The sequence below is a fragment of the Eleutherodactylus coqui genome, chromosome 3, assembly GCF_035609145.1.
Source record: "Eleutherodactylus coqui strain aEleCoq1 chromosome 3, aEleCoq1.hap1, whole genome shotgun sequence".
Taxonomy (NCBI): Eukaryota; Metazoa; Chordata; class Amphibia; order Anura; family Eleutherodactylidae; genus Eleutherodactylus; species Eleutherodactylus coqui.
The window spans coordinates 290,516,877-290,542,970 of NC_089839.1; the positions used below are offsets into that span (position 1 = coordinate 290,516,877).

At 44.1% G+C, this 26,094-nt stretch overlaps 1 protein-coding gene across 1 annotated transcript in view; it reads right to left on the reverse strand.

Moving 5' to 3' along the window:
* The window catches only part of SGIP1 (SH3GL interacting endocytic adaptor 1), a 129,771-nt gene that overhangs the window by 77,115 nt on the left and 26,562 nt on the right, over window positions 1-26,094 (reverse strand). The window contains exons 2-6 of the mRNA XM_066597670.1: window positions 11,810-11,873; window positions 10,492-10,516; window positions 6,463-6,519; window positions 5,873-5,930; window positions 917-1,092 (exon numbers count right to left, since the gene is read on the reverse strand). Coding sequence (XP_066453767.1) covers window positions 917-1,092; window positions 5,873-5,930; window positions 6,463-6,519; window positions 10,492-10,516; window positions 11,810-11,873 — 380 coding nt within the window. The remainder of the gene's footprint in view (window positions 1-916; window positions 1,093-5,872; window positions 5,931-6,462; window positions 6,520-10,491; window positions 10,517-11,809; window positions 11,874-26,094) is intronic.

The window sequence follows — 26,094 nt, forward strand, 5'->3', positions numbered from 1 at the left end:
GACAATTTACTGGGGGGGGAAAAAAGCGCTGCATGCTGTGCTATTTCCCCCCCCCCAATAATTTAGCGGAAATCTGCAACGGAGGTTTCTGCACAGAACCTCCAACAGAGATGCATGTGAGAGTATGTAATATACTGGATCAATATCAAGTGATGTAGAGTGCTGCGTAAGGTTATTATACTGTATGCCATGACATAAAGAGCGCTGAACAAGGACAGATCTCTATTCAACTACACAAACCTAACAAGCTACAAACTACTTCCTACATAAACCTACACAGAAACATATCACCTACAATGATCCAAAAGCACAGCAAACCCAACAAACGGCACCTTTCTATGCAGATTTTAGTGTCCATTCTAGGAGCACAGAAAATAAAACTAGTGGCAGAGAAAATACAGTTATAAAGGGGATGCCTGATTAGAATTTAACTTTTAAAATAGAGAGCCACATAACTTAAAACAAATGGGTACTTGCCCTCCTGAGCCGCGACAATCCAGCGCTGCAGCCCTGCCATTCACCCAGTCTCAGTTGACAGCGGAGGTCACATGACTGCTGCCTGCCAGTAAGAGGCCACAGCATCACCGCCTGCTGTGCAGGCATCAGCATGCTCATTCTGGGCGCCACAATGCCAGGAGTTCCGAACAGTGATGCTCCAGCTTCTGATTGGCAGAGGGTCGCCTGATTTCCGCTGTCAGAGATCAGGTGAAGCGCAGTGCTGCAGAGCTGGATCGCCGGGGCTGAGGAGGGCAAGTATCTTTTTGTTTTAGTGCTTTAAGTGATATTGCTCTAAATTTTAAAAGTTAATTTCTAACCCAACAACTTCTTTAAGCTTTTCACAGGACAGAAGATGTAACTGGCGCTGGGGATTTATATCATTAGTCATTCATAGTATTGTTAGCATAAAGGCACTCACCACAGGGGAAGGGGAAAGTGCGATGTTTCCTATCGAGGCTTTCAGCTCATCCACAGTCGCCGCACTCTTCAGACTATCCTTGGCCTGTAAAGGCTTTATCCTGATATTGAACTTCTTGCGAGACTCTTGTTCTTCCTCAGATTCACTGGATGAATAGAAGTGTTTTCCTTTGGTAGGTGAATCACAGTTAAAGATCACTCATGTTAGGATGGAACTACATTCAAGTCACCAGAATACACCACATACTAATAATGTTAACCCCTTAAAGGGATTGTCCCATGAACCAAAATTACCCCCTATCCATAGGATAAGGGATAACTATCTGATCGATGACAGTGTGACCCCCAGTGATCCAGAGGAAAGGTCCCCAAAAAATGAAGCACTGCTTGAATATGTGAACAGCCAGTCCTTTCATTTCAATGGGATTGTCAGAGTTCAAGCGCTCAGCAATCTCCTTCAGTCCCATTGAAATGAATGGAACAGCGGTGCACATACTCAACTGTCACTCCATTCATCGGAGTGCCTTCAAAACTGGTGGGAGTCCCAGCAGTTGGACCCCAATTTAAGAGCTAGTTTTCCCCTATCCTGTGGATAGGGAGTAACAGTTTCATCGGACAAGCCTTTAATAAATAGGCCAGTTTGGACCTTAATAAGAAACTAAACTTTTTTTCCTCTCTACATGAACTTTAGTTTTTCACTGAAATGGCTGTACAAGGCCTTATTGAATTTGAAGAAATTGTAATTTTTGGGGAGTTTTAATCAATCAGAGGTGCATACATGTTACTGTGTAATTATGTAACTTTTTTGCAGGCTTTTTTCCCGCAGGTCATACACAGAGCTATAGATATATATATATATATATATATATATATTTTTTTTTTTTAAACTTACCATGTATTGGCATATTTAATGTGTCACTCCAACTGCTGTTAGAACAACAAGAACTGCATAGGGATCCCCTGTCCTTGACTGCACCATTCTGAATGAAGGGGAGGTCCCTATTAGAATTAGGGCTCATTTGGGTGCTTTTGCTAATGACTAAATATGAACAGCGCTGGGACATATTAAAGTAAATTGGGCTATTCACAAATACATTTTTTTGAAGAGAGGGTAACAGGTGGCGCTCACTAGTTAGATGACCAAAAGGATTTTTGGCATGTGTGGTAGAGGAGTATATTACTGTTAATGGATTCTCTTAATGGATCGATTCAATTGGACATCCTATGCAATGTAGGAGAGCTGCTGGAGAAAGCTCCAATCATATCAATGATGGAGAGGGGAAGATGGGTACAAAATAGAAGAAAAAGTTCTCAGCGCTCTAATAATGACCCAGGGTGAAAGAAGGCACCGGCAACAAAGATTCCACAATTTAATGGTAGCACAACGCGTTTCGGACGTTTAGCAAAAGGCCTTTCTCAAGTACATACTTGAAATTCAATTGAACATCCTTGAGAAAGGCCTTTTGTTAAACGGCCGAAACGCGTTGCACTACCATTAAATTTTGGAATCTTTGTTGCCGCTGCCGATTTCTTTGATACATCTACCTGGAGTGGGGGACGCCTGAGCACAGGCACCTCCGTGAAGTTACTTACTTCTATTACCTACATCCATTCTTTCACCCTGGGTCATTACTAGAGCGCTGAGAACCTTTTCTTCTATTTTGTACTCAAATACATTTTTTTACAAGGATTGTTTGGGGTAAAAAAATAAATTGCTGCATGTCCTATTCTGGTCCATATTCTTGAACCAAAATTGCTCATGTCTATGGGAGTGTAAATATATGCAGCTAACATGCATGTTACATGCATTGTCAGGAGACAGTGAAAAAAGTAACATCAAATGAGCATTCTTGCATTTTTTTTTCTTTTTTTGCGCAGGTGAAAAACCGGTGACATTTGGATGGCACACATTAAAAAACACATACACGCAAAAAAAAAACATGCAACAAGCACATACACATTGAAATCAGACTTTTTTATGGACCAAAACTGCATAAGTCTATGTGAATGAGTCCTAAGGCCCCTTAATGGTCATGGCAAAAAGGTACATTGGCAGTTAAGGGGTTACAGGTAAGCTGTGAAATTTCCTAGCTGTTATTGGAAACAGTCAACAAGCTTGTTAACGGACATTTGCCTAAGGTTACCTACACATGGGCGAGTGTGAATCGCCCATGGATGGGAGGCGATTTTCAGGCAAAAATGCATTGTATCTGTGAAATTCCAATCTCTGCACGTGAGTTTCACACGCATTAGAAGATTGGAAGGGTTTCCTATTGATTTCGATGGAAAACCTAGTAGCTCACTCACATGCACATCGTACGGCATGCGAAAGCCATGCGATCTATTAAAAATTCCATTGAAATCAATGGCCGATGCGTTCCGAAGAACGCAAAATATAAAAAAATGTCCAAATAGGTTGGGAAATATTGCGAAATGAGATTCTTAAAGCCCAATTATTAACAATCCCTAAATGAAAACCAGGATGGATGAACACAGAACTTGCACATATGTTAAAAACGGAAGGGGTGAATGGGGGGGTGGATATTTCTAAAGAAGAATATAATGCCGTCTGCAGAAACTGTAGGGCAAGTGTCAGAAAAGCTAAAGCTAATAATGAATTGAGGCTTGCAAGACAGGCCAAAAGCAATAAAAAAGGATTGGGGGGGGGTGGGGGGGGGGGTATGTCAAAAGCAAAGGAAAAGCCAAAGATGCTATTCGATGCTTCCAAGATGAAAATGGTGAATTGGTTAAGAATGATGTTGAGAAAGCCGAGCCTAAATTCCTATTTTGTATCTGTTTTCTCTCAGAAAGTAGAAGGAACATCAACTGATCTTCCCTGTGCTATTGGGGGAATAAAACAATGCAGGCTATCTATAAAGCAGAGATATGGTGAGGAAACACTTGGCTAACAAATGAATTCAAGTCTCAAGGTCCAAATGAATTACATCCTAGTACTAGATACTAAAGGAGGCAGCAGAGGTACTTGCTAAACCACTCGCCATAATCTTTGAAAATTCTTGGAGAACAGAAGTCCCAGAAGTTTGGAAAAGGGCAAATGTTGTCCCTATCTTCAAAAAAGGCAAGAAGTTGGATTCAGGAAACTACAGGCCTGTGAGCCTGACTTCTATACCGGGAAAGATCTTTGAACAAATCATTAAACAGCATGTATGCAAGTACCTGGATGAAAATGAAATAATTAACCAGAGCCAGCAAGGGTTTGTAACAAACAAGTCATGCCAGACTAATCTAATTTCCTTCTATGACAGAATCACAGACTGGGTTGATCAGGGAAATGCGATGAATATAGTATATCGTGACTTTAGTAAAGCATTTGACAAAGTATCTCATACCATAATTATTGAAAAAATGACCAAATATGGGATTGACAAAGCAACTGTTAGGAGGATTCACAACAGGCTGAGTGATCATACTCAAAGAGTGGTCATAAATGGCTGCACATCCAAGTGGAAGAATGTATCAAGTGGGGTACCACAAGGCTCTGATCTAGGCATAGTGTTGTTCAACATTTTTATAAATGCTCTGGAGGGGGGAATTGATAGGAAACTGATCAAATTTGCTGACGAAACAAAGCTAGGAGGGATAGCTAACACCAGGGAAGAGAGGGAGAGTATTCAAAAAGATCTAGAAAAGCTTGCACAGTGGGCACCAACTAACAAAATGGTATTTAACAAGGAGAAATGCAAAGTCCTACATCTGGGCAAGAAAAATGAAAAAAAGCACATACAGAATGGGAGGAATTGGGCTAAGCAGCAGCACATGTGAAAAAGACTTGGGTATACTGATAGATCACAGACTGAACATGAGTCAACAATGTGATGAAGCAGCCAATAAGGCAAACAAAATTCTGGGATGTTTTAAGAGAAGCATAGAGTGTAGATCATGTGAGGTCATTATCCCCCTCTACTCTTCCTTAGTCAGACCTCACCTGGAATACCGTGTCCAGTTTTGGGCACCCCACTTTAAAAAAGACATAGACAAATTGGAGCAAGTTCAGAGACGAGTTACCAAGATGGTGAGCGGTCTGCAAGTCATGTCCTATGAGGAACGGTTAAAGGATCTGGGAATGTTTAGCCTGCAAAAAAGAAGGCTGAGAGGAGACTTAATAGCTGTCTACAAATATCTGATGGGCTGTCACAGTGCAGAGGGTTCAGCCCTATTCTCATTTGCACAAGGAAAGCCTAGAAGCAATGGGATGAAACTGAAAAGGAGGAGACACATCTGGCGTTCATCTCCGCGTTAGATTTGTGCTTCTCGCAACTCACCAATGTCTCACATCTTTCTTGGTTATGTGAAAGCAGCCTAAGGGCTTATTCAGACGTCCGTATATCGGCCGGGTTTTCACGCCTGGTCAATATGAGGTGTCCCTTTATGCAGGGGAAGGAGGCGGGTCGGGAGCTCAGTGCACAGTGATCCTGCCCCCTCCCCGCCACTTGCCACTATTTGCAATGGGAGAGGGCGGGACATGGCGGAACTTAACTCGACCCCTGTCCCGCCCTCCCATTGCAAACAGTGGCGTAGGACGGAAAAGGGGTGGGAGCACGCCTCCTCCCCCTGCAGAAAGGGACACAGTATATCAGCCGGGCGTGAAAACCCGGCCGATATACGGACGTGTAAATGAGACCTAAGGCTGCTATTACACGGCAGAAGTTTTGTGTGTGTTAAAAAAAGGTACCAAAATGTGCTTCGAAAAATGCAAATTTTTGAAGAATGTAAGCTTTTTGAGTTATATCTCAGAGAATAATAAACAATTTTTAAAAATGCAAAATGTGTTCTTTTCTCAAAAGCAAATGCGTCTTTGCATGCGTTTTTCGGTGACTAAAATGCTGCCATATAATAGCGCCCTTACAGCTACAATCACTAGAGCAAGTTCTATAGATACTGAGCTAGCAAGAAATACTCAGATTTCAGCTCTGGAGAATATGCAACAAAAGGATATAGCCAGGTTCCATATCAGGTCTGATGCTGTAGCCCTCCTCATCCAGCTCCGGACAAGTCTGAAAAACAGAAATGCAATGAATTATCAGTTTGTCTCTTAATTTGGCTGTAGATTATGCAATTTCTAGAGAAGACTCAAACATGTAATAATAACTGTTCCATCTCATGATCGTTACTGTAACAGATGTCATCAGTCCAGCCGGTGACTTTTCCAACACAGAGGTCTTATAGGGTGCCCCCTAGTGTTAAGCACAGTCAGTCAGAAACTGCGTAAAAGCTCACATTGGTTTTTACTAGAGATGAGTGAGCACGCTCGTTTAAGGCTGATGCTCGAGCGAGCATCGGTCTTCTCGAGTAACTGATTACACGTTCAAGCAATTGCGGGGGCGGCAGGGGGAGATTGAGAGAGATCAGCTCGGACGAGTAATCAGTTACTCGAAAAGACCGATGCTCGCTGGAGCATCAGCCTTAAACAAGCGTGCTCACTCATCTCTAGTTTCTACCCTTCTTTTTGCCATAATCACGTGAGGATATCAAATCAGAGCCCAATATGGAATTGTATCAAGTATATACCTCATTGGATCAACTTACATATCGCTCCCAGTCAATCTCTGCATAGAATCCATTTGGTGCTCCATTCGCTTTCTTCTAAAAATGAAAAAAAAAATAAAAATCTTACAGTTAGACAGAACATCTAATATAAAAAAAAGCCTACAAGTGTTTTCCTGCACCACACTTTGACCCCTTAGCGTGACCTTTGATGGATGATTTTGGAGTCATTAGATTTATTATATCCTCACCACCACCGTAAAATCATAAGATGTGAGTTTGATACATGGAGTGACCCATCAGGCGAGGTCAAAGTTCCTTTGTTAAGCCTAGCGGCGCTGCTGTGCTTCAGCCAACAGCGTCGCTAGGGAGAGTCAAGCATTGCTGAGCGACGTTCATATTAAGTGCTTACCAGTTTGACTGTTGCCACATCCCCAAAACGTGAAAGACCAAATCATCGATGGCGAACGGTTAAGCCAAATCCTCAGCTCGACAGTTCTTAAAACATTTACAATTATTTTTTCCAAACATTGTAGGTTTGCGTAGCGACGGGTCAATCTATAATAAATATATTGTTACCAACTGCTGCTGAGCATTGGTGGCCGTAGGGGGTGCCGTCTCACTGACAACAATAGTGTGTCCCCTTAAAGGGGTCTTCGCATCTTGGTCCATCGTGGCCAAATATACTTTTCTGTACTCCATGGTGTGGGTGGACAGGATTACGAGTTGGCTGCATTATGCCGTGTCCATAACTTTGCTTCTATGGGAGTTACAGAAACAGCATAAAGACTCATTTAGACGGGACGAGCGTCGGGCAAATGATACCTAACACTCGTTCCAGCACATACTAGCTCTTGTGCTGCTGCATGGGAGCTAGTATCGCTGGCTCACAGCGGGGAGGTTGCAGGAGATTTCTCTCCTCGCGCTCCCTCGCCCCTCTTCATTGGCATAACATAGTGGCCGTTCAATACTGAACGGCTACTATTTACACTATTTACACACAGCTCATTGGCCTTTGTTTAGGCAGCTCGCTCTATTGTTTCCGTACTCCCAATCACTGCACACAGATGGGACTGGGTCAGGGAAGGTCAGATCTAGAGATAGAAGTGGTACCTGCATCTACCAGACGTTTATCTCATATCCTGTGGATACACTGTAAAAGTCCGAATTGGGGCACAATAAAAACTTTCCATTATGTTGTAAGATCTACAAGTAGAGTGTTAACTAGAGATGAGCGAACGTGTCCGTAACGGACACATCCGCACCCGGACACCGGCTTTAGCGAACACTGGAGTGTTCGCGCGTAAGTGTCCGGGTGCCGCCGGGGGGCGGGGAGATGCGCGGCGGCGCGGGCGGCAGTAGCGGGGAACAGGGGGGAGCCCTCTCTCTCTCCCTCTCCCCCCCGCTCCCCGCCGCACCCCCCCGCGCTGCCACGGCGGCCCCCGAACTTTTTCGCCCGAACACCGAGGTGTTCGCAAAGTTCGGTGTTCGGGCGAAAAAGGGGCGGGCCCGAACGTGTTCGCTCATCTCTAGTGTTAACACTTTCACTTGTACTAAGTGATTACGGTATTTAATTTATGCAAAGATTGATTTTTTTACATGACTGCGGGCTGTGCACGGTCACTGGAAAAGTTTTATACATACATTCTGGTCCATGGGTCACTAACTGATCATTGGGGTGAGGGAGGTAATCACTGCTTAAAACTCCATGATCAACCGTTAACACTGGAATAAATGGAACCTGCTGGGATCAATGTACAGATTCTCCTGAGCAAGAATTGCTTAAAGTAACAACTCTGGGTAACAAAGGAGGGGACCCAATGTCTGTCCACTTTCACAACCAAGTTTTTCTCTAAGCCAAAAAATGCAAAACTTTGCAATAAGCTTAAATTACACATTTTTTATAATTAGATTTCTACAGCTCCTATGCAGACCTATGCATCTCCATGGTGACATTCAATACATAAGCCCTGAATAGTCAGAGTCTATCTGTCCTGTACTTTCTCCGAGCTCACCGATTGTAGGTGCACATTAATTTAGGAACAGATAGAATGGAGTTGGACTTCAGGATTACAGTATTCAGGGCTTGTTTATTGTCTATTACCATGGAGACACGTGTCTATACATCCTATGCAGACCTAAGTGTGTAAGAAATTAATTTGTTGCTTCCCTTTTCATTTTACATGCATTGAGAAATTAAAAAATGTGTTTGCAAAAGTGCATTCACTCTTTAAAGGGGTTGTCTAGCTTTAATCTATTGATGACACATCCTCAAGATAGGCCATCAATAGTAGATCGCTGGGGGTCTGCCGCTAGGGACGTGTGCTGATCCGCTGTTCACTGGGCCGATGCATAGAGCCAATGTGTGCAGGAAGCAGAAAGCTCAATTCACACTGTTGTGGACCGTCTTAGATTTTACCTGTAATTCCAAGCTGAGCCACGTCAGTAGGAACAGAGCTGTCTGCTTCCTGCACACATCAGCTATGTGCACCAGCATACTGGCCTGGTGAACTGCTGATTGCCGGGAGTCCCTGGTGGAAGACTCCCGATAACCTACTATTTATATCCTATCCTGAAGATAAAGTCTAAAGAGACCATATATTTATCATTCAGCAGAGTCCCTGTGATACATCTGGCACATTTACAGACAATCAAGTCTAAGGCCACTCCCGCACATCCATTTTTTACCTATTTTTTTTTTAAACAGGTAAAAATACAATGCTACCATGTTGTTCCAGCGTATAAGTGCACCTTCAGACACAGAGAATGTTTCATTTGATTCCAACAACTCCTAGCTGCTTGATTATTTTTGCCAATGAGTGTAATATACTGAAAAACTTTTAAAAGTTTCAAAGTGAAATGGAAAATAAAAAACACAATTCCGCTGTTTTGGAGGGGTCTTGTTTTTATGTCCAACGGGGTGCAGCAAAAATGACACGATAATTTCTCTGGGTCAGTGTGACTACAATACCAAATTTCTAGTCTTTTTATTGTACTAGCTTTAAAAAAATTTGATCTAAAAAAACAAAAAAACAAAACAAACATCATTACTACAGATGAGCGAGCACCAAAATGCTCGGGTGCTCGTTATTCGAGCCAAGCTTTTTGAAATGCTCGAGAGCTCTGTTCGAGTAACGAATCCCATTGAAGTCAATGGGAGACTTGAGCATTTTTTTTTCTCCCTCACGAAATTTGATCGAGCATCAGAGCACTGCCTGATGCTCACTCGAGTAACGAGTAGTTCCGAGTATGTTAATGCTCGACCAAGCATCAAGCTCGGTCGAGCACGCTCGCTCATCTCTACTCATTACTTTTAGTTTTCCATCGATGGGGTTATGCAAAGGCTTTTTTTTTTTTTTTTTTAAAGGACGATCTGTATTTTCTATTGGCACCATTTTTGAGTACATATGTCTTTTGATATGTTTTTATTGACAAAGTTAACTTTTACTTTTTTAGTCCCCATAGAGAACTTTAACTTATGATTGTTTGATTATATTGAAATACAGAGCAGGGCTTAAAAGGAAGAAATACATGGCAGGCCTTGAAGCCTTAACAATGCCCCATGCTGCCATAGTAATCTAACAGCATGACACAATCTTGTAGTGGGTAGGTACTTTGGGAAACCGAGGAAGCCCCCTACTTTTGTCAAACCATTTAAATGCTGAGGTGAGTATCTGAAGGGTTATCCCTATTCCCTATAACCCTATCTGAAGGGTTATCCCTATTCCCAGCTGTTAGCCATCTTTGACAGTTGACTTCCTCTGCGTATGGAATGGGCCCAGCTCCTGAGCCTGCTCCATGCAAATCCCACACCCATCCGACATACAGGTACAGCAGTTGTTGCTCAGGGGCTAAGGTAAGTCCTCTAATAATGGAAGCTAGGCTCCGAATTGTTGTTAGGTGCACATCTTTACCTTGGCACCGGTTTGGATACATTTCCCCGGTAATATTTTTGCTGTATTGGTCTCTGCAGCAGATTTACTTTTGTACGGAAGACGTAAAATACATTTGGTGGATATTCAAAAACTACACAAAACGATAACAAAATAAAGATGAATACGGAAGACTTACAGAGCCGTCCCGGTCTGGTGATCCCCTGCAGGATGGAAAAGAGGAAGTTAAGTAGTAATTGCTACAAAGGCAAAATTCATTACAAAAGCTCCTGTCACTAAGTAAAACAGATCATCAAATGTATTTCTCTGAAAAAGCCCTGTGGGGTTTTACAAATTTCATTCACATGCTGCAAATATTTTTTGCGGGGGGTTAGAAGCATGCCGTGGATTTTCATTGCTGGTTACTCCGCTTTTAATATAGTAAGAGTGAGATCTGCAATGAATCTGCAGCAAAATCCACGTGACACAATCAGATTTCTGGTGCCATCCGCAATGGAAATTTTGCGCTTCCTCTAGATATATCCTAACTGAAGCGTCTTTATTCCCAGCATCAGACATGGATTCTAGAGTTTTTTTCAGCCTATCCTCAGGATAGGTGGATAGGTCCTCAATAGTTGATCAGCTGGGGTTCCACGGCTCAGAACCCTGGCCGATCAGCTGTCCGCACCATAACACAAAGCGATACAGAGTGAAAGCTGCTGCTCCTCCGCCCCGTTAGTGGTTGGTGCTGGTAATTGTAGCCGCAGCGCTCAATGATTTTAATAGGAGCAAGTTAAAAAGCACTGGCCACTACACAGGGGTCGGAGCAGCAGCTTTTGCTCAGTGACCCAGTATCTAGCAGCAATGACAGCAGGCAGCTGATCGGCTGGGGTCTCAAGTGGCAGACCCCAGATGATCAAGTATTGATTAACCCCTATAATCATTTGCCTCAATCTGCAATCCGCTGCAGATTTTAACTGCGCAAAGCCACAGGTAAAATCCACAGCAAATCCAAAATATGTTCATTCATCCTTAGGAGACTCCCAAGAACATTGGGCACACATGCATGGTTTCCTTGAATATCTGAGCAGTGGGTAGAAGTGACACAGGAGCATGTTATAGCTCAGTACAAACTCTGAGGTGCGACGCTGTACCTCCATTTGCATCCAATTTTTTAGATTTGAAAACTGATAGAAATCATAAAATGCTTCCTCAGATGCCGTATACTGGATATAGTCTCTCCTAGTTCTGTGTAATATGTCTGAGGGATTCCATGCGCAATTGCACAAGTCCCATGCACTTAATAAACCAAGTGCATGAGACCTTAGGATGTTGCTCTTTTGCAGTTATGCAGAATGAAGACCGCAGTTGTGAAATCTAAGCCAAAGTTGGGGAACCAAATCTTCTATGGTTCTCATCTCCAGCCACGTGACTTCCTTTCATTCTCCACTAAGAGTCAAGAGCAAATATTGCACAACTATCAAAGTACCATACTGGCGACTGCTGGACAGACTTACGTAGAATCAGTGTCCTTTTCTTTCTTCCGTATGCCAAACGCCTTCCTGGTACGTTTTTTCAGTCCTACAAAAAATAAAATAAAATTGTAGTATTAACATTTTATCTATGAACTCATTCTAAAGATAAGCAGCCCCACCCCCAATGATCAGATATTGATGATATATCCTGGCAATATGCCCCGAGTGTCTGGTCGGTGTCTGAAAAGGTTGTCAGAATATCAATAAGATAATTACTCATTCTTGTTACAGACATCTGTGAACAGACTGGATGAGGTTCGGATGTCAGTCACCTGGGTCAGGAGGCTCGAACACTTCACCTCTAATTGCAGCTACTGCTAGAAGATGGAAGAGACATGGCACATGTAACCGCAAAATAATCTGCATAGGAGGCTCAGCAACCTTGCACTATTCTTCACTTTTTTTTATATTGCGCTGACCTCGAATTATAGTGGCTTACAATATACATCCAATTCAAGAGCTGTGTAGAGAATACTGCTGGCTTTCTGTTAGCTCTCAGGCTCCAAGGCCTTAACCCTTTCCAATCCACTGTCTGACGTCTAAAGACATTATGATTTAAGGCTGTACAGCTCCGATGTTATAAGACATCCGTCGGGGTGCTCTTACTGTATATTGCCAGCCTCTCTGCTGTCGGAGCCTATCCAACGTGTCACCTCATGCAGTACTGGCTTTAGCCAGCATATAGCGCCATTGTATAATGGCAGAAAAAGAGTAAGCCACCCAAACAAAACAGGTTACAAATTGGATTGGAAAGGGTTAACCCCTTTACGACCGCCGATATGCTTTTTGACGGCCTGTATCGGCGGTCCATGTATGAAGAGAGATGGACTGCCTGCCTATCGCAGTATGATGTAATGCTATGGCATTACATCATACTGCAGGAGCGATCAAAGCTGCACAAGTTGTTGTCCGCTCTGAGGAATAACAAAAAAAAAACTAAAGCAAAAATAAGAATAAAGTTTTATTAATTATTTTTAAAAAAGTTATAAAAGTAAAAAAAAACAAAAACTCTGGTGCCATATTTATAATAAAAGAATCTAAATAGAACAAAAATACGTATTTGGTATCGCCGCGTCCGGAAAACTCAGATCTATCAAAGTAATGCATTGTTTAGTCCGCATGATGAATGTTGTCAGGAAAAAAAAATACCAGAAATGTGCTTTTTTTTGGTCGCAATTTTTACTGATGACCCATCCTCAGGATAGGTCATGAATAGCTAAATCGGTTGGGGTCCGTCGCTTGAGACCCCAGACGATCAGCTGTTTAGGCGCCTGCTGTCAGCCCCACAAGACAATTTACGGAGCGGAAGCTGATTGCTCCGACCCGTGGGTAACTCCCATTAAAATCAATGACAGCTGAAACTGTAAATTACCATCAACTACTAATGACCTATCCAGAGGATAGGTCAGCAATAGAAATTGTTCGGAAAACCCCATTAATATTTTATTGTATCCCCAGTGACCGTACAGAGTTTAAAAAGAGGTCAGCCAACTCAGCAAAAACAAAAAATATAAAATTCCATTGGTGTAAAACAAACAAAGAAAAAATATCCAGTACTCCCCTCTGGCTTCCCCAGCGATCCTGTGCTCCCTTTTTCCAGCTCCTTGTTTACAAGCAGGCATCAAGTGACTGCTACAACGATTCACTGGCTTCAGCAGTTAAGTGCAGTATTGTTGGCATCACCACTCGGCGATGGGAGCTATGACATATCCATAGGTCCCAGGTTTCCCCCTCTTCCTCACTGTGGTCTCACTACACTTCCTGCAGTGAGAAGGAGATTGAATGGTGCGGCTGCACATGTGCAGAGCAGCTTCATCAATGGAACTGTCAGAAATCGCCTAGAACTTGTACTTGGCTAATTCTATCAGCCCCATTGAAATAAAAATCAATTATGTAAAAAGCAGATAAAAGCAGCAAAGGTGGGGAGAGACTTGTTGCCAAACAGAGTAAAGGCCCATTTAGACACAACGACTATCGCTCAAAAGCCATCTTTTGAGCGATAATCGCTGGGTTTAAACACGCCCATCGTGCACTTTTCATTCATCGCTGACTTCAAGCCAGCTTGAAAACTGTCTTTCCTGCTTATCAGGACCGCTACAATTTTGTTTCTGGTGTCCTTCGACAGCTCTTTGGTCTTCAGCATAGTGGAGTTTGGAGTGTGACTGCTTGAGGTTGTGGACAGGTGTCTTTTATACTGATAACAAGTTCAAACAGATGCCATTACTACAGGTAACGACTGGAGGACCGAGGAGCCTCTTAATGAAGAAGATACAGGTCTGCGAGACCCAGAAATCTTGCTTGTTTGTAGGTGACCAAATACTTATTTTCCACCATAATTAAAAAAAAAAAAAAGCGTTAAAAATCAGACAATGTGATTTTCTGGATGTGTTTTCTCATGTTGTCTCTCATAGTTGAGGTCCACCTATGATGTCAATTACAGGCCTCTCACATCTTTTTAAGTGGGAGAACTTGTATAATTGGGATCTGACTAAATACTTTTTTCCCCCACTGTAAATAGCAAAAAGATTAATACAGAAAGTGTTGGCCGTTTAATAAATAATGTAGGAGAAATTGTAGAGCGTGAAGAGGAGAAAGCAAATATATTAAAGTTTTTTTCTCCAGAGTATTCACAGAGGAAAATGCAATGTCAGATGAGATGCAGAGTGATCAAGTAAACTCTCCAGTAAATGTCACCAGTTTTAAAGCCCATTTAGACTAGCCCCCTGCACGGGAGCTAGTATCGCTGGCTCACAGCGCGAAGGCTGCAAGAGATTTCTCTCCTCACGCTCCCCACCACCCCTCTCCATTGACTTAACATAATGGCCATTCAGTACTGAACGGCTGCTATTTACACTGATCGATCGGCGATCTGCTCATCATCCATCGTTTTTGCAGCATAAACGATGGACGATGAATGTTGTCCTGCACGTCTCCATATGTGAATACAGCTGCATTCAAACGAACGTCACTACAGGTCCATGCAGTTGATCTCACAGGGATGAGAAGAGGGCGACAAAGGATCCCCTTCTTAAAACAGGTAGTGGTCTCAGCCATGAATCCCCCACCATTTAGATTTTTATTACCTATCCTATGGAGAGGTGATAACAGTTGTTTGTGCTACATCCCTTTTAATGAGGTGCAATCTGCTCCCTCCACACTACTCTGCAACAGTAGCCAACACAACAATGAAGCTCAGTTTTTAAGTGAAGTTCGTAGACAAAATTTCAAAAAGGCTCTATGTGTTATAAGCAACAGCCAAACATAGCTGCAGTGTAAAGCATGGGAGGTACTGAGACTCTGCCTACAATTACTAATTATAAATTTCACACGTGACATTTAATTTTTAAGGCCTGAAGCGCACCAACATCTGTATGGTTGAAAATCCAACTTTTCCCTTTTTTAATTGATGAGTCTTAATGGCGTATTTCCATCCTACACATTTACTGCATATTCATTGCTGCCTGGTGGCTGCAGGTCCCACCTCTGAGATACAATCAGGTACCTGACTTCTATTGGCATATGCTAATTACGCAGCTTATTGTGGCTGAGCAATGAAGAATACAGAGCTCAGCTGTAGAGCTACAATTTACTTGCTATCTAGGACAGAGAAAAAGCTTGTCTGTGGCCCGGGCCCCGGGGGACACACATTGGGCCCGGCAGGAAGACAAATATTGTCTTTACATTACTATATGCCCCTTCTTCTCACACAGCAAATCAATGGTGCCCGACCTCTGGGATGATGCAAGACATCACCCAATGACAGATGGCACATTATTGACTTGTTTTCAGAATACAAGTGTTACAATATTACAAAACCAGAAGTGAAGTGAAATACAAATATATTCATCGAATCCCCCAAAGACCTGCTTCATGAAGAAAATGCAATGACTGATATTTACGTAGGCCCAGCTGTTCTAGAAGCAAGGATTAGGGTGTAGGATCTTTGGTGGGAGTGTATGCGAAATTCCAATTCCTTAACACGCTCATCGGTTGTCGAGTCATGGGAACGCACACAACAGAGACCATAGCAGGGAGTGTTTTTTCGAAGGGCGGCCGGGAAACTTCAGTCGAGGATCGCTCGCACGTATCTGTGCATTTTCGGGAACCAATGAGTGTTAAGTGGAAGGCCAAAATGTTCAAAAAAACAGCAGAAGCCAATCAGCATTTGGTGGTAGGCGCACGTCGAGCAAGGGCACACCTCCCTGCAAGGTTGTTGGCCAGTCGCTGAAAGACAAACGAGTACCTGTTTACGCCAGATGATAGGTAATCAGAAGAGCTGAAAAGTGGCGACTAGTAGATGAATTCATGCTTGTCAACTAACTGGGGGCCATGTTTACATGGAACAACTGTCTCTCTATCAAGCGAGTATTTGGATAATAGTTGCCTCATATAATGGCATTCTACGGGCGCCTTCGGATGACCATATATCGGCCGGGTGCCAATATACGGCGTCTCTCTCTACAGGGGGAGGAGGCTGGAAGAGTCGGAAGCAGTGCACTGAGCTCCCTCCCCCTCTCCGCCCCTTGCCACTATTTGCAATGGGAGGGGGCGGAACTAAGTTGCAGAACCTACCCCGCCCCGCACCCTCCCATTGCAAATAGTGGCGAGGGTCGGAGAGGGGGCGGGAGCTCAGTGCACTGCTCCCGGCTCTTCCAGCCTCCTCCCCCTGCAGAGAGGGACGCCATATATTGGCACCCAGCAGATATACAGTCATCTGAAGACGCCCTAAGTCTGCATGAAAATGCTAATTTATATGCCATTCAAAGTGCATTCCCATGTTGTGTTTAAACTGCATTTTTTAGTTAAGCTCACATGGATTGGATTTTCACCGGATCATTTGTGCAAAAAACGGACCAGAAAATGTGGAAGAAATTACACACAGAATTCAGAAGGGCCTCAAACAAACGGTCTCTAATTGTGGAATCCGTGATCACCGCCCACACGGACTTTCCATGCAGGCATTGAAAGGCGCGTTGTTTTGATTTTTCCTTTACACTCGTGGATGCGAATGGTGTATTCTGCAAGCAGAAGAAAAATCACAGCATGCTCTATTTTGCCACGGACTCCGCTCAGAGGACCTCCATTAAAATCAATGGCGGTGTCTGACCTGTAGCCTATAAGTAATTAACATTGCATACGGGCTGCGGGTGCCCACGTCATCGCTAAGTGAATGCACGGGAAACACAAACAAAGAAATAAAAAAGAAAATTGTACTGAGCATGACTGGCGGCGAGCTTCTGTGATCATCTGCAATACAGTTTAAACAGGTACGCAGGGTTCCCGGCTATGTGCAGATTTTGGTGTGGATTTGCTTCTGCAGGCATTTCTGTGCATGATTAAAGATAGAAGAAAAAAAAAAAGGATCCACTTCAGATTTTCCTGCAGAGCTACGAGTAAGTCCATGTTCAAACTTGTGTTCGGATTTTATTGTTTTCCTGCTCCGTCTTATGTCGGAACCAAACGGAACCTATTGACTTTAATACTGTCCATTGGGTCTCTGCTCAGCTGTCCGCCAGTCATGCAGGACGGTTCTTCCAGTATTTTGTGCTGGATCTGCGATGGAAGCTCAGAACGGAGGTTCTTAACACAGATGTTAAAATAGCCTAATTCATCGTAAATTTGCAACACCACACCGATTGTGTATTTTTTTTCCTCCCTTTCCTACTGAAATCAATTCGCAACAAAACCTCACACAATCCAATACAGCATTGACAAGATTTTGAAAATCCGCAAGATCCTCTATTTTCCCTGCAGAAAATAGCCACAGCATAAGGCTTCTTTCACACGAGCGCATATCGGTCGGCCTTTTTTTTACGGCCGGCTGATATGCGCTGTGATCTGATGCACTAGATTAAAATGCATCAGATCACATGGGTGTATTACTGAAACGTAAAAGCGCACGTCGGGCCCAAAAGATAGTCCTGGAACTATCTTTTGGGCCAGAATACGTCTGCTGCTGCATGGGCTCCTATGGGAGCCTATAGTAGCGGCCGTAGGTGGGAGGGAGTTTAGCAGTGTGGCTGCTAAACTCCCTCCCCTCTGCTCTCCTCTCCCCCTCTCAGGTGCAGGCTCACTCTCTTCTCCTCCCAGCTCGTTCTGTACAATGGAAGCTGGCAGGACTAAGCGCTGGCCCGTCACCTCCCATTGATGGCTATGGACAAGGGGTGGGGCGTGGGTGGAGGCAAGCTACCGCCCTCTCCCCGCCCCTTGTTCATAGCCATCAATGGGAGGAGGCGGGTGGGTTGCTTAGCTCCACCTCCATACTCTCTGCAATCCCAACACTTACTAGGTACAACGGCTTGGGTGGCTGCGAGCAACAAGTATTGGTGACTTCAACAGCAATGCAAGTTCTTGTGTGGCTCATTGAGGTCGACTTCTACTTACATAGATTCTTCTGGTACCGAAGGATTTTGAATATTTATAGGGTACGCCTAACTTTGCAACCATTTTTTTTCTCACTGCTCCAATGCAGCTAAAATAATAATGAAGCAACTTTCCAAATAGTCTTGATTAAAAATGCCCTTCCGTTTTAAAAGGGTTGTCCAGTTGTAAACTATTGATGGACTACCGGCAGGAGCCGCCTGCTTCCTGCTGAAATCAGCTCAGCATGTTACTACAGAGACCAACAGATCTGCATAGGCGCTGTAAACACAACACGGTAGGAGATTCTCATGTAAGATTACATGCAAAGTGGCTTCACTTTTTATTTTTGATTGGAGCAATAAGAAAATATTGCAAAAAGGTGCATACCCTTTAAGAGAGTCATTCGTGTAGAATGAATCTAGATCGATCGTTATGTTCTCCACATACTCTATATATGTAAGGGATTCCCCAGCATGTTTCTTTTCCAATAAAAGTTGTAATTGCTACCCGGACGCCGATGCCAACACACTGCAGCGGTAAATGGGGAAAGCGGTGGCGTACTGCTGTGTACTAATGCAGGTAACACGACCCGTTCCAGCATACTTGCAAGAAAAGCAAACACGATCCCTTCATCAATATTTTAGCTGGATTAAGCTGCAGGACTGACAGACTTGATGCTCCACCGTGGGGTTAAATGGTGACGTGAGCGGGTTCTGCACAAGGAGAGACGTATGGAAGTGACTTCATGCTCTCCAGTTACATCAAACACACCAGGTCGATTTTTTGGGGGACGTTAAAAGAGACTGTCCAGTCCTGGAGAATCAAAGATGGCCACACCAGCTTCACGGACCGCCTGATGCCCACTGTGTATTAGCATACATCATTGATGAAACTGTTGCAATCAATGGGTTCCCTTCTCTGCGTCCGTGTGAAGCCAACCTTAGCCTACCAATGCATACTATGCACAGTGAGCATCAGGTAGTCAGAGAAGCAGTTCAGCCATAGCTGTTTCTCGTTTTGACTCTGACTGGTGTTTTGGCTTAGGCCTCATGTCCACGGGGAAAATCAGGCCCGCTACGGATTCTACATGTAGAATCTGCAGCGCGTCCCTCCTGCCCCGCGGACATGAGCGCTGAAAATAAGAATTTTAAAGAATTTACCTATCCGTAGCGGGCGGGGAAGGTCTGCTGTTCCTCACGGCCGGATCTTCTTTTTCGGCCGGCGGATGAATTCATCACGCCGGCGGCACGTCGTCGACGTGCCGCGCGCATGCGCCGGGCACATCCGCCGAGCCGAAGCAAGAAAGATGCGGCCGTGAGGAAGAGAAGACCTTCCCGGTCCGCTCCGGATGGGTAAATACTTTTAAATTCCTATTTTAGGTCTCCCGCGGATCCGGACGGCTTCCATAGGCTTCAATAGAAGCCCACGGGAGCCGTCCCCACGGGAGACCCGCACGAAAATGGAGCATGGTCCAGATTTTTTCATGCTCCATTTTTTAAAAAATCCCTTTTATTGACCATCCGCGGGTATTTATCTACCCGCGGGTGGTCAATGCATCCCTATGGGATGCGGATCCGCATGCGGGAGATCCGCTGCGGATCTTAAATCATATTTTGCCCGTGGACATGAGGCCTTAAAGTTTGCCAAACACAATCTGCAGAATAACATTCAACAAAATCTGTGGTACGGCCAGTGCTCCAGGCTCAAAAAATTACCTAGAAGCCATCGGCCCCTAATCCAAAAATTTTAGGAGCCAAAATGAAATTTTTCCTTGCCGCATATAAATACATACATCCCCAAATAAAGGAAACCTGTCACCGCTGAACAGCACCATAAACTAAGTTATGGTGCTGTCTATGGAGGTGACAGGACCTAGGGGACGTATTTTTTATATGCACCCGTTCCTGCTGATTAAATAAAAGCGCAATCTGAAAACCTGACTCTTTTCCGACTGCTATAGGAGTGCGCGTGCTCAGCGGTTTGAGAAAAGTCCGAATTTCAAATCTCATGCGGACTGCACTGGCAAACAGCGTGGAAATGAGAACCACATACTAGTATATATCTTCCTGCACACTTGTACGTTCACCCCTGCCATCTCTGTGCACTGAGAGTTCACTGTGAAACTGGACACTTGCATTCTTGATACATTGGAGTAGTTATGTCCTCTCACCACTTACTCTCCATTCACTTGTACATCATCTCTCAGTGCTTAACCCCCTCCTCAATATTGCTCCGGCCCAAATAACTGCACATTAAACAGCATAGGATCCTCTCATTACACTCTGTCTAGAAGTTCAGCCTCATCTCAGTGTGGCAGATTGCCTATGTTCTGGGGAATGGAGACACGATTCAGCAGACTAATGATGAAAGTGAAGAATTAGGAGAGAGATGGAGAAGAAAAAGTTTTGACAATACCTGCAGCTGACAAGGACTAGTCACCCAAGGATTAAGCAAGGTGACAGCTCAGCTCGCTGCGGAGAGGGGAGCCATGTTATCACTGCTCTGTGGGCTGGACACAGAACAGACAGGGAGGGGGGAAGACCATTCACAGTATAAGACGCACGGACACTTTAGCAAGACTTACTCTTACTAAAAAATGTGTTTTAAGGGTTCAGGCACACGGGCCTATTTTATAAAAGGAGAAAATGAGACACTGTGCAAGCCTTGTAATGTAAAGCACATAAAAGCAAATGGATGAACCCAATTTCTTCTTTATTAATTAATTGATAGCCAGCACAAATAACGCACTTTGGGAATGCAGCCCCTTCTTCAGAAAAGGCCAAAAAGAATACAGAGATGTTACTGGATATTCCTGTCCCGTGCTGCCAGGAAAGAACTGTAGGGAACCCCATGTGCACACATATTTACTGTGTACTGTATGCACGTAATACGCTGGGCACATACGCCCAGGTGAGCTCTTAGGCCTCCATCAGACACACGTTTTTGTACATCGGTTAGCGCTGCCTTTTCAGCTGCACAACTCTCCCATTCATTCATTCACACGTGTCAAAACAGTCTTCAACGCTGTGCTTTGACAGCGATGCATGTTCCATCCTTGGCTATTTTCAGTACTGTGTCGCCCACTGAAATGAATGGACAGCGGTTTCAGCGCTGCTAAAAACCATGACACACCTTGGTACCACGTTTTTGGCAGCGCTAAACGCAAGCGCTAACTGCACTACCTAAAAAAAATATAAAAAAATACTCACCTAGCAGGCACCGTCAAGGCCCCGCGCCACTGCTCTCTGGAGCTCCGTACAGGCTGACGGGCACTTGTCAGGCCAACAAAGCATCTATTGCTAGTGACGGGGATTAAAATCCCCACTTCCAGTGAGAGATTGCTCTGATTGGTTCAGGAGCGCCGGCTCAGCCAATCAGAGCCGGTGCTCGATGCACCAATCACAGCCATTCAATGAATGTCTGTGATTGGTGCATCCAGTGCTGGCTGTGATTGGCTGAGCCCGCTGACACTCAGAGCGCTCAGCCAATCAGAGCAATCTCTTGCTGGAGGCGGAGTCTTCAAATCCCGTCACTAGCAAAAGATCCTGTCAGCCATGACAAGCGTCGGGAGCTCCGGAGAGCAGTTGCACGGACCTGGGCAGTGACTGCGAGGGGAGTACGGATTTTTCTTTTTCAGCAGCCTTGGCTGCTTTTTTCAGCTGCGCTCAAAACGCAGCCAAAACGTAGAAAATGCATGACAACGCTGCTGAAACCGCAGTAAAAATGCTGCGTTTCTGTAAACGCCTGTGTGAGGGAGGCCTCATACTCAGGCAAATATTGCTCTGTTCCAAAAAATGTTTCAATTTTACTTTAACTTCTATTGCAACAACAGTTTATAAATCTACATATTATTGCTAAGAGAATGACACCTTGCACGTTTTCCTACATCCAATTTTTTCCAACATATGATTTATCACAAATTATGGTTCTCGGTGACCCTTGAAAAATTGACTCCCCAGTAATTCTTGACCAGATGGGTGTGAAAATTGAAATTTTTAGATACTTTGTAGTAACAAATCTGCAAAGTTTCGGAAAAATCAAAGATATTCAGGTGTTAATCCTTGGGTGACTTGTCATGGAATAACTCCGGTTTCTTTAAATGTTCTAACAAACACTCAGGCCAGTCTCACGTGTTCAGAGAAAGCAGCACAAAGTCGCGGCATTCTACCACAATTTCGAGCGGTGTTTTTAAACGCATTGTATAGAGTTTGACAGTGCTTTTTAACACACCCTATCATTGTGATGGGTGATGAGGTGCATTTAAAAAAATGCACAAAAATAGAACAGATAACGCTTGAAAAATCGCAGCGTTTTTGCAGCCCGGATATGCAAAGCCCCCAATGAAATCAATGACGACTGCTGTTAGTGCGGCAAAAAGCGGTGAATGTGAAAGGGCCCTACTGTACTATAAATGGCAACTTCAAGAATAATCTAAATAGATAATAAAAAGCTCTCGTCCCAGTAATCTACACATCCAGAGTAAGGCCCCCAGTATTCATATAGAGTGCACACCCTTATATACAAAACCAGAACCCTCTCGTATTATAATCACATCCGGAGCCTTACCCCACAGTATAATAATCACATCCAGAGTGTCCCCTTTTGTAATATAATATTCAGATCCAAGGCTGTCACCTGTAGTATGATAATCAAATTCAGAGAGCTCCCTCCCTGCAGTCCACGCCCACTCCAGTCAAGCCCCGCCCATTTCCCCCCATAAATGTGGTGATGCAGGTGGAGAATTCAGTAGTTAACTTTTGTGCAAGAAGCCCTTGTTCGAAAATCTGCTGCTTTTTTTTTACCCCTGAAATCTAGCGTAAACACTTTTATAAATGGCCCATTATTTAGATATACACAGAAAATAGAAGACACACACAAATCTTTTTTCACCATGGTAACAGCATTCCAGAGCAGCCAATTGCATCATTGGATTTGAATTTGAAAGTAGAAAAGGTCAGTTGCGATAATTTGTTGTATTTTAGCTAAGAAAGTCAGAAAAATGCGAGAACTGCGACATTTCAGGTAAGGTCTACTGTCCAAAGTAGTTTTTCCACCGCCTGATACACTGTGAATGGAGGCAATGAAAGGGGATCCCATGTCCTGCATCTTTCTCACTGCGGGGTTACCGCACTCCTTGCAGTAAGGAGGAGACTGAAGAGAGCGCTGGTCACGTAAGAGCCCTAAGGTGGGTTCTCACTGGGTGGATTCCGGGCAGAAATCTTACAGTTTGGTTGCAGAGAAAAACCGCTGGATTTCCGCCGGGAATCTGCTGCTTCAAAACCCGCGGCACTTAGCCGCGGGTTTCAAAGCAGCCTGGTCGCACGCTCTTCCGCTGCGGACGGTGCTCCCCATAGAGGAGAGCGTGGGCGTAGTGGAAGGAAAAAAAATGAACATGCTGCGGCCAGCGAATCCGCGGCGCAGCGCCGGCTTTGTCGCGGCAGATTTGCCGTCCCATTTAGACGAGATTTCTGAGAAATCTCAATCCACATGGCTGGCTAATTAGCGGCTGCAGACGGATTTGCCGCGGCGAAATTCCGGACGGAATTTCCGTGGCAAATCCGCCCAGTGTGAACCCAGCCTTAGGCTCCATTCACTTACAACGGTACTGCGGAGGTAGCCAAGTGGCACCTGCTTGGGTATTTCCGTCAGCCCCACTGAAATGAATGGAGAGCTGATTGTGCATGCTCTGGAAGCGCTGTATTCACAGTGATGTCACTGAGGGGGAGGAGAAGCGACTCCTGCAGTTACAGTTAGAGTGGGACATGGTGATCCCATTCTCGAGATTGATGGGTGTCTCAGCACAGAGACCCCCACTGATCCGCAAGTTATTCCCTTATCCTGTGGCTAGGTCGATAACTCGCAAATTGCGTACTTGCTGCGTGCTTTTAATCTTCATACACTATCTTGTAATATGCGCCATGATAGTGCATGCCGCATTCTTTTTTGCAGGCACATTTTGCGCGCTGTGTGTGAAAAGTACAATTGATAGCGAGTGTGAGATTGGTACTGTGTAATACGCAGTAGGATACGCTTGTGAGAGAGCCCTGAGAGGTATAGAGAGGTCTGCATGAGAAGATACAACACTGGTGAGTGACATGTTGGTTGATGATATCACACATGAATGACATCACCACTTGTCACATCTTCTGTGTGGATGGATCCAGTGATGGGATGACATATGTAACACCAGGTTCGCTGCCCAATGGGGATGCACATTATAGTATATATGGGAGATACACATTATACTCTATATGACATAACATGCTCCAATTATGCCGCATATTAATGGATTCTCAAAGATTTTTAGATTTATCGACATTGTATACATTTTCCCTAGCAACTCCTCTGATAATATAGACCCACGTCCTCCATGTTTCTATAAACAGTGCACCCTAGTCAAAAAAATGTCATTTAAACCCCCTGCTGACTGTTTTATAGGATTCGGATAGACTTCAAGCCTATATTTCATTAACAGAGGACACCATGTGTAGCAAATCTCCAGGCAGGGTTGTATCAGGTAGGATTCTTAACACAGTGTTGGCTGACCATTATCTGTACCGTTGTCAGATGCGTCTCTCCGGCATTACTTTAACCCAATAGGGACCAAGTGCTGTAAATATAGGGCACATGGTCCTGGGCTTAGGCCTTGCACCACTGTAAATATACGGTGGGGGTTTAAAGCTCCTGCAATCCAGCAGGAGAAGATTGGGTGGTCAGAGAAGACAGCTGAGGGAGGAGAACACAAAAAGCGGTTAATAATTGCTTTATAACCATGAGCATACAGTCAGGAGAATTGGCTGTGATCTCCTCTATTATGACTGTGTGACAGGAGCTGTGTAATCATCTTCAGTAACTGTGATAGAAGTGTTAGTGTCCCGCTGTAGGCAGTTTCTATGGTGGGTGCATGTAACAGCATCACACAGACTATGATGTATTAAGCTCCATGTATGCAGGGGCTTTTGCCTTCTAGAACAGCTTGAGGCCTTTATACCCTTGTGGCTTTTTTGTTTGAGTTTAAGTAGATTTGATCCTATTGATCTAGTAATTAGTTATTAAAGTTAATGTAGCGACTAATAAGATAATGACGGCCCTTGATGCGGATTGCAAGCTTATGCATCTTAGCCAAAATATCAACTAATACCTTGTGCTTATTATTTTTGCAGGACTTTGTCTGCTCTTGACAAAAATCGGGGGAACCCAGGGTGTCCGTGCTTTGTGTAGTAATGTTAGATCATGTGGGAAGCCCGCCTAATTCACGCCCAAAACCATGTCAAAATCCACACCATTTGATGCAAATCTGCAGCAGACTTTACCCCTTCAATTGAAGGGGTAAAATCTGCTGCGGATCGGATTAAAAAACGCTTCAAAATCCAAAACAAATAGGGGTTTTGGGTGCATATCTGCACTAAAATGTGCTACATGTGCAAGTATCCTTCTACAGAAAAAAAAAGACAGCTCCGTTCTCTCTGCAGTGGCCAGGTTTAGTATTGCAAAGTTCTCATTGAAGTTTCCTTGTAATACCAAGCATGACCACTGAAGTGGGAACAGAGCTGTCTGCAGAAATCCACTCAGTGCACATGTACACCGTCCCAGCGAACTGCTGTTCAGAGGGGCTCTTGGGTGGGGGACCCCTGCTGATCTACTATTGATGGTCCATTCTGCAGATAGGACGTCAGTTTATAACTGAACAACCCCTTTAAGTTAGAAGCTACACCGAACAGGGCTCTCTGCTCTAATGGACCACTGCCCGAAACAGTTGATTTTAAAGACTCCCAGTCCAATAAGACCCCTGTGATTAACTAGTTTTAAGTAACTCCCAAATTAGAGGCAGCCTCTTTAAAATATTTATCAAGTTCTAAGGGCATAAGATATAAAAAAACCAACCCAAAAAGTTAGGTATAAGT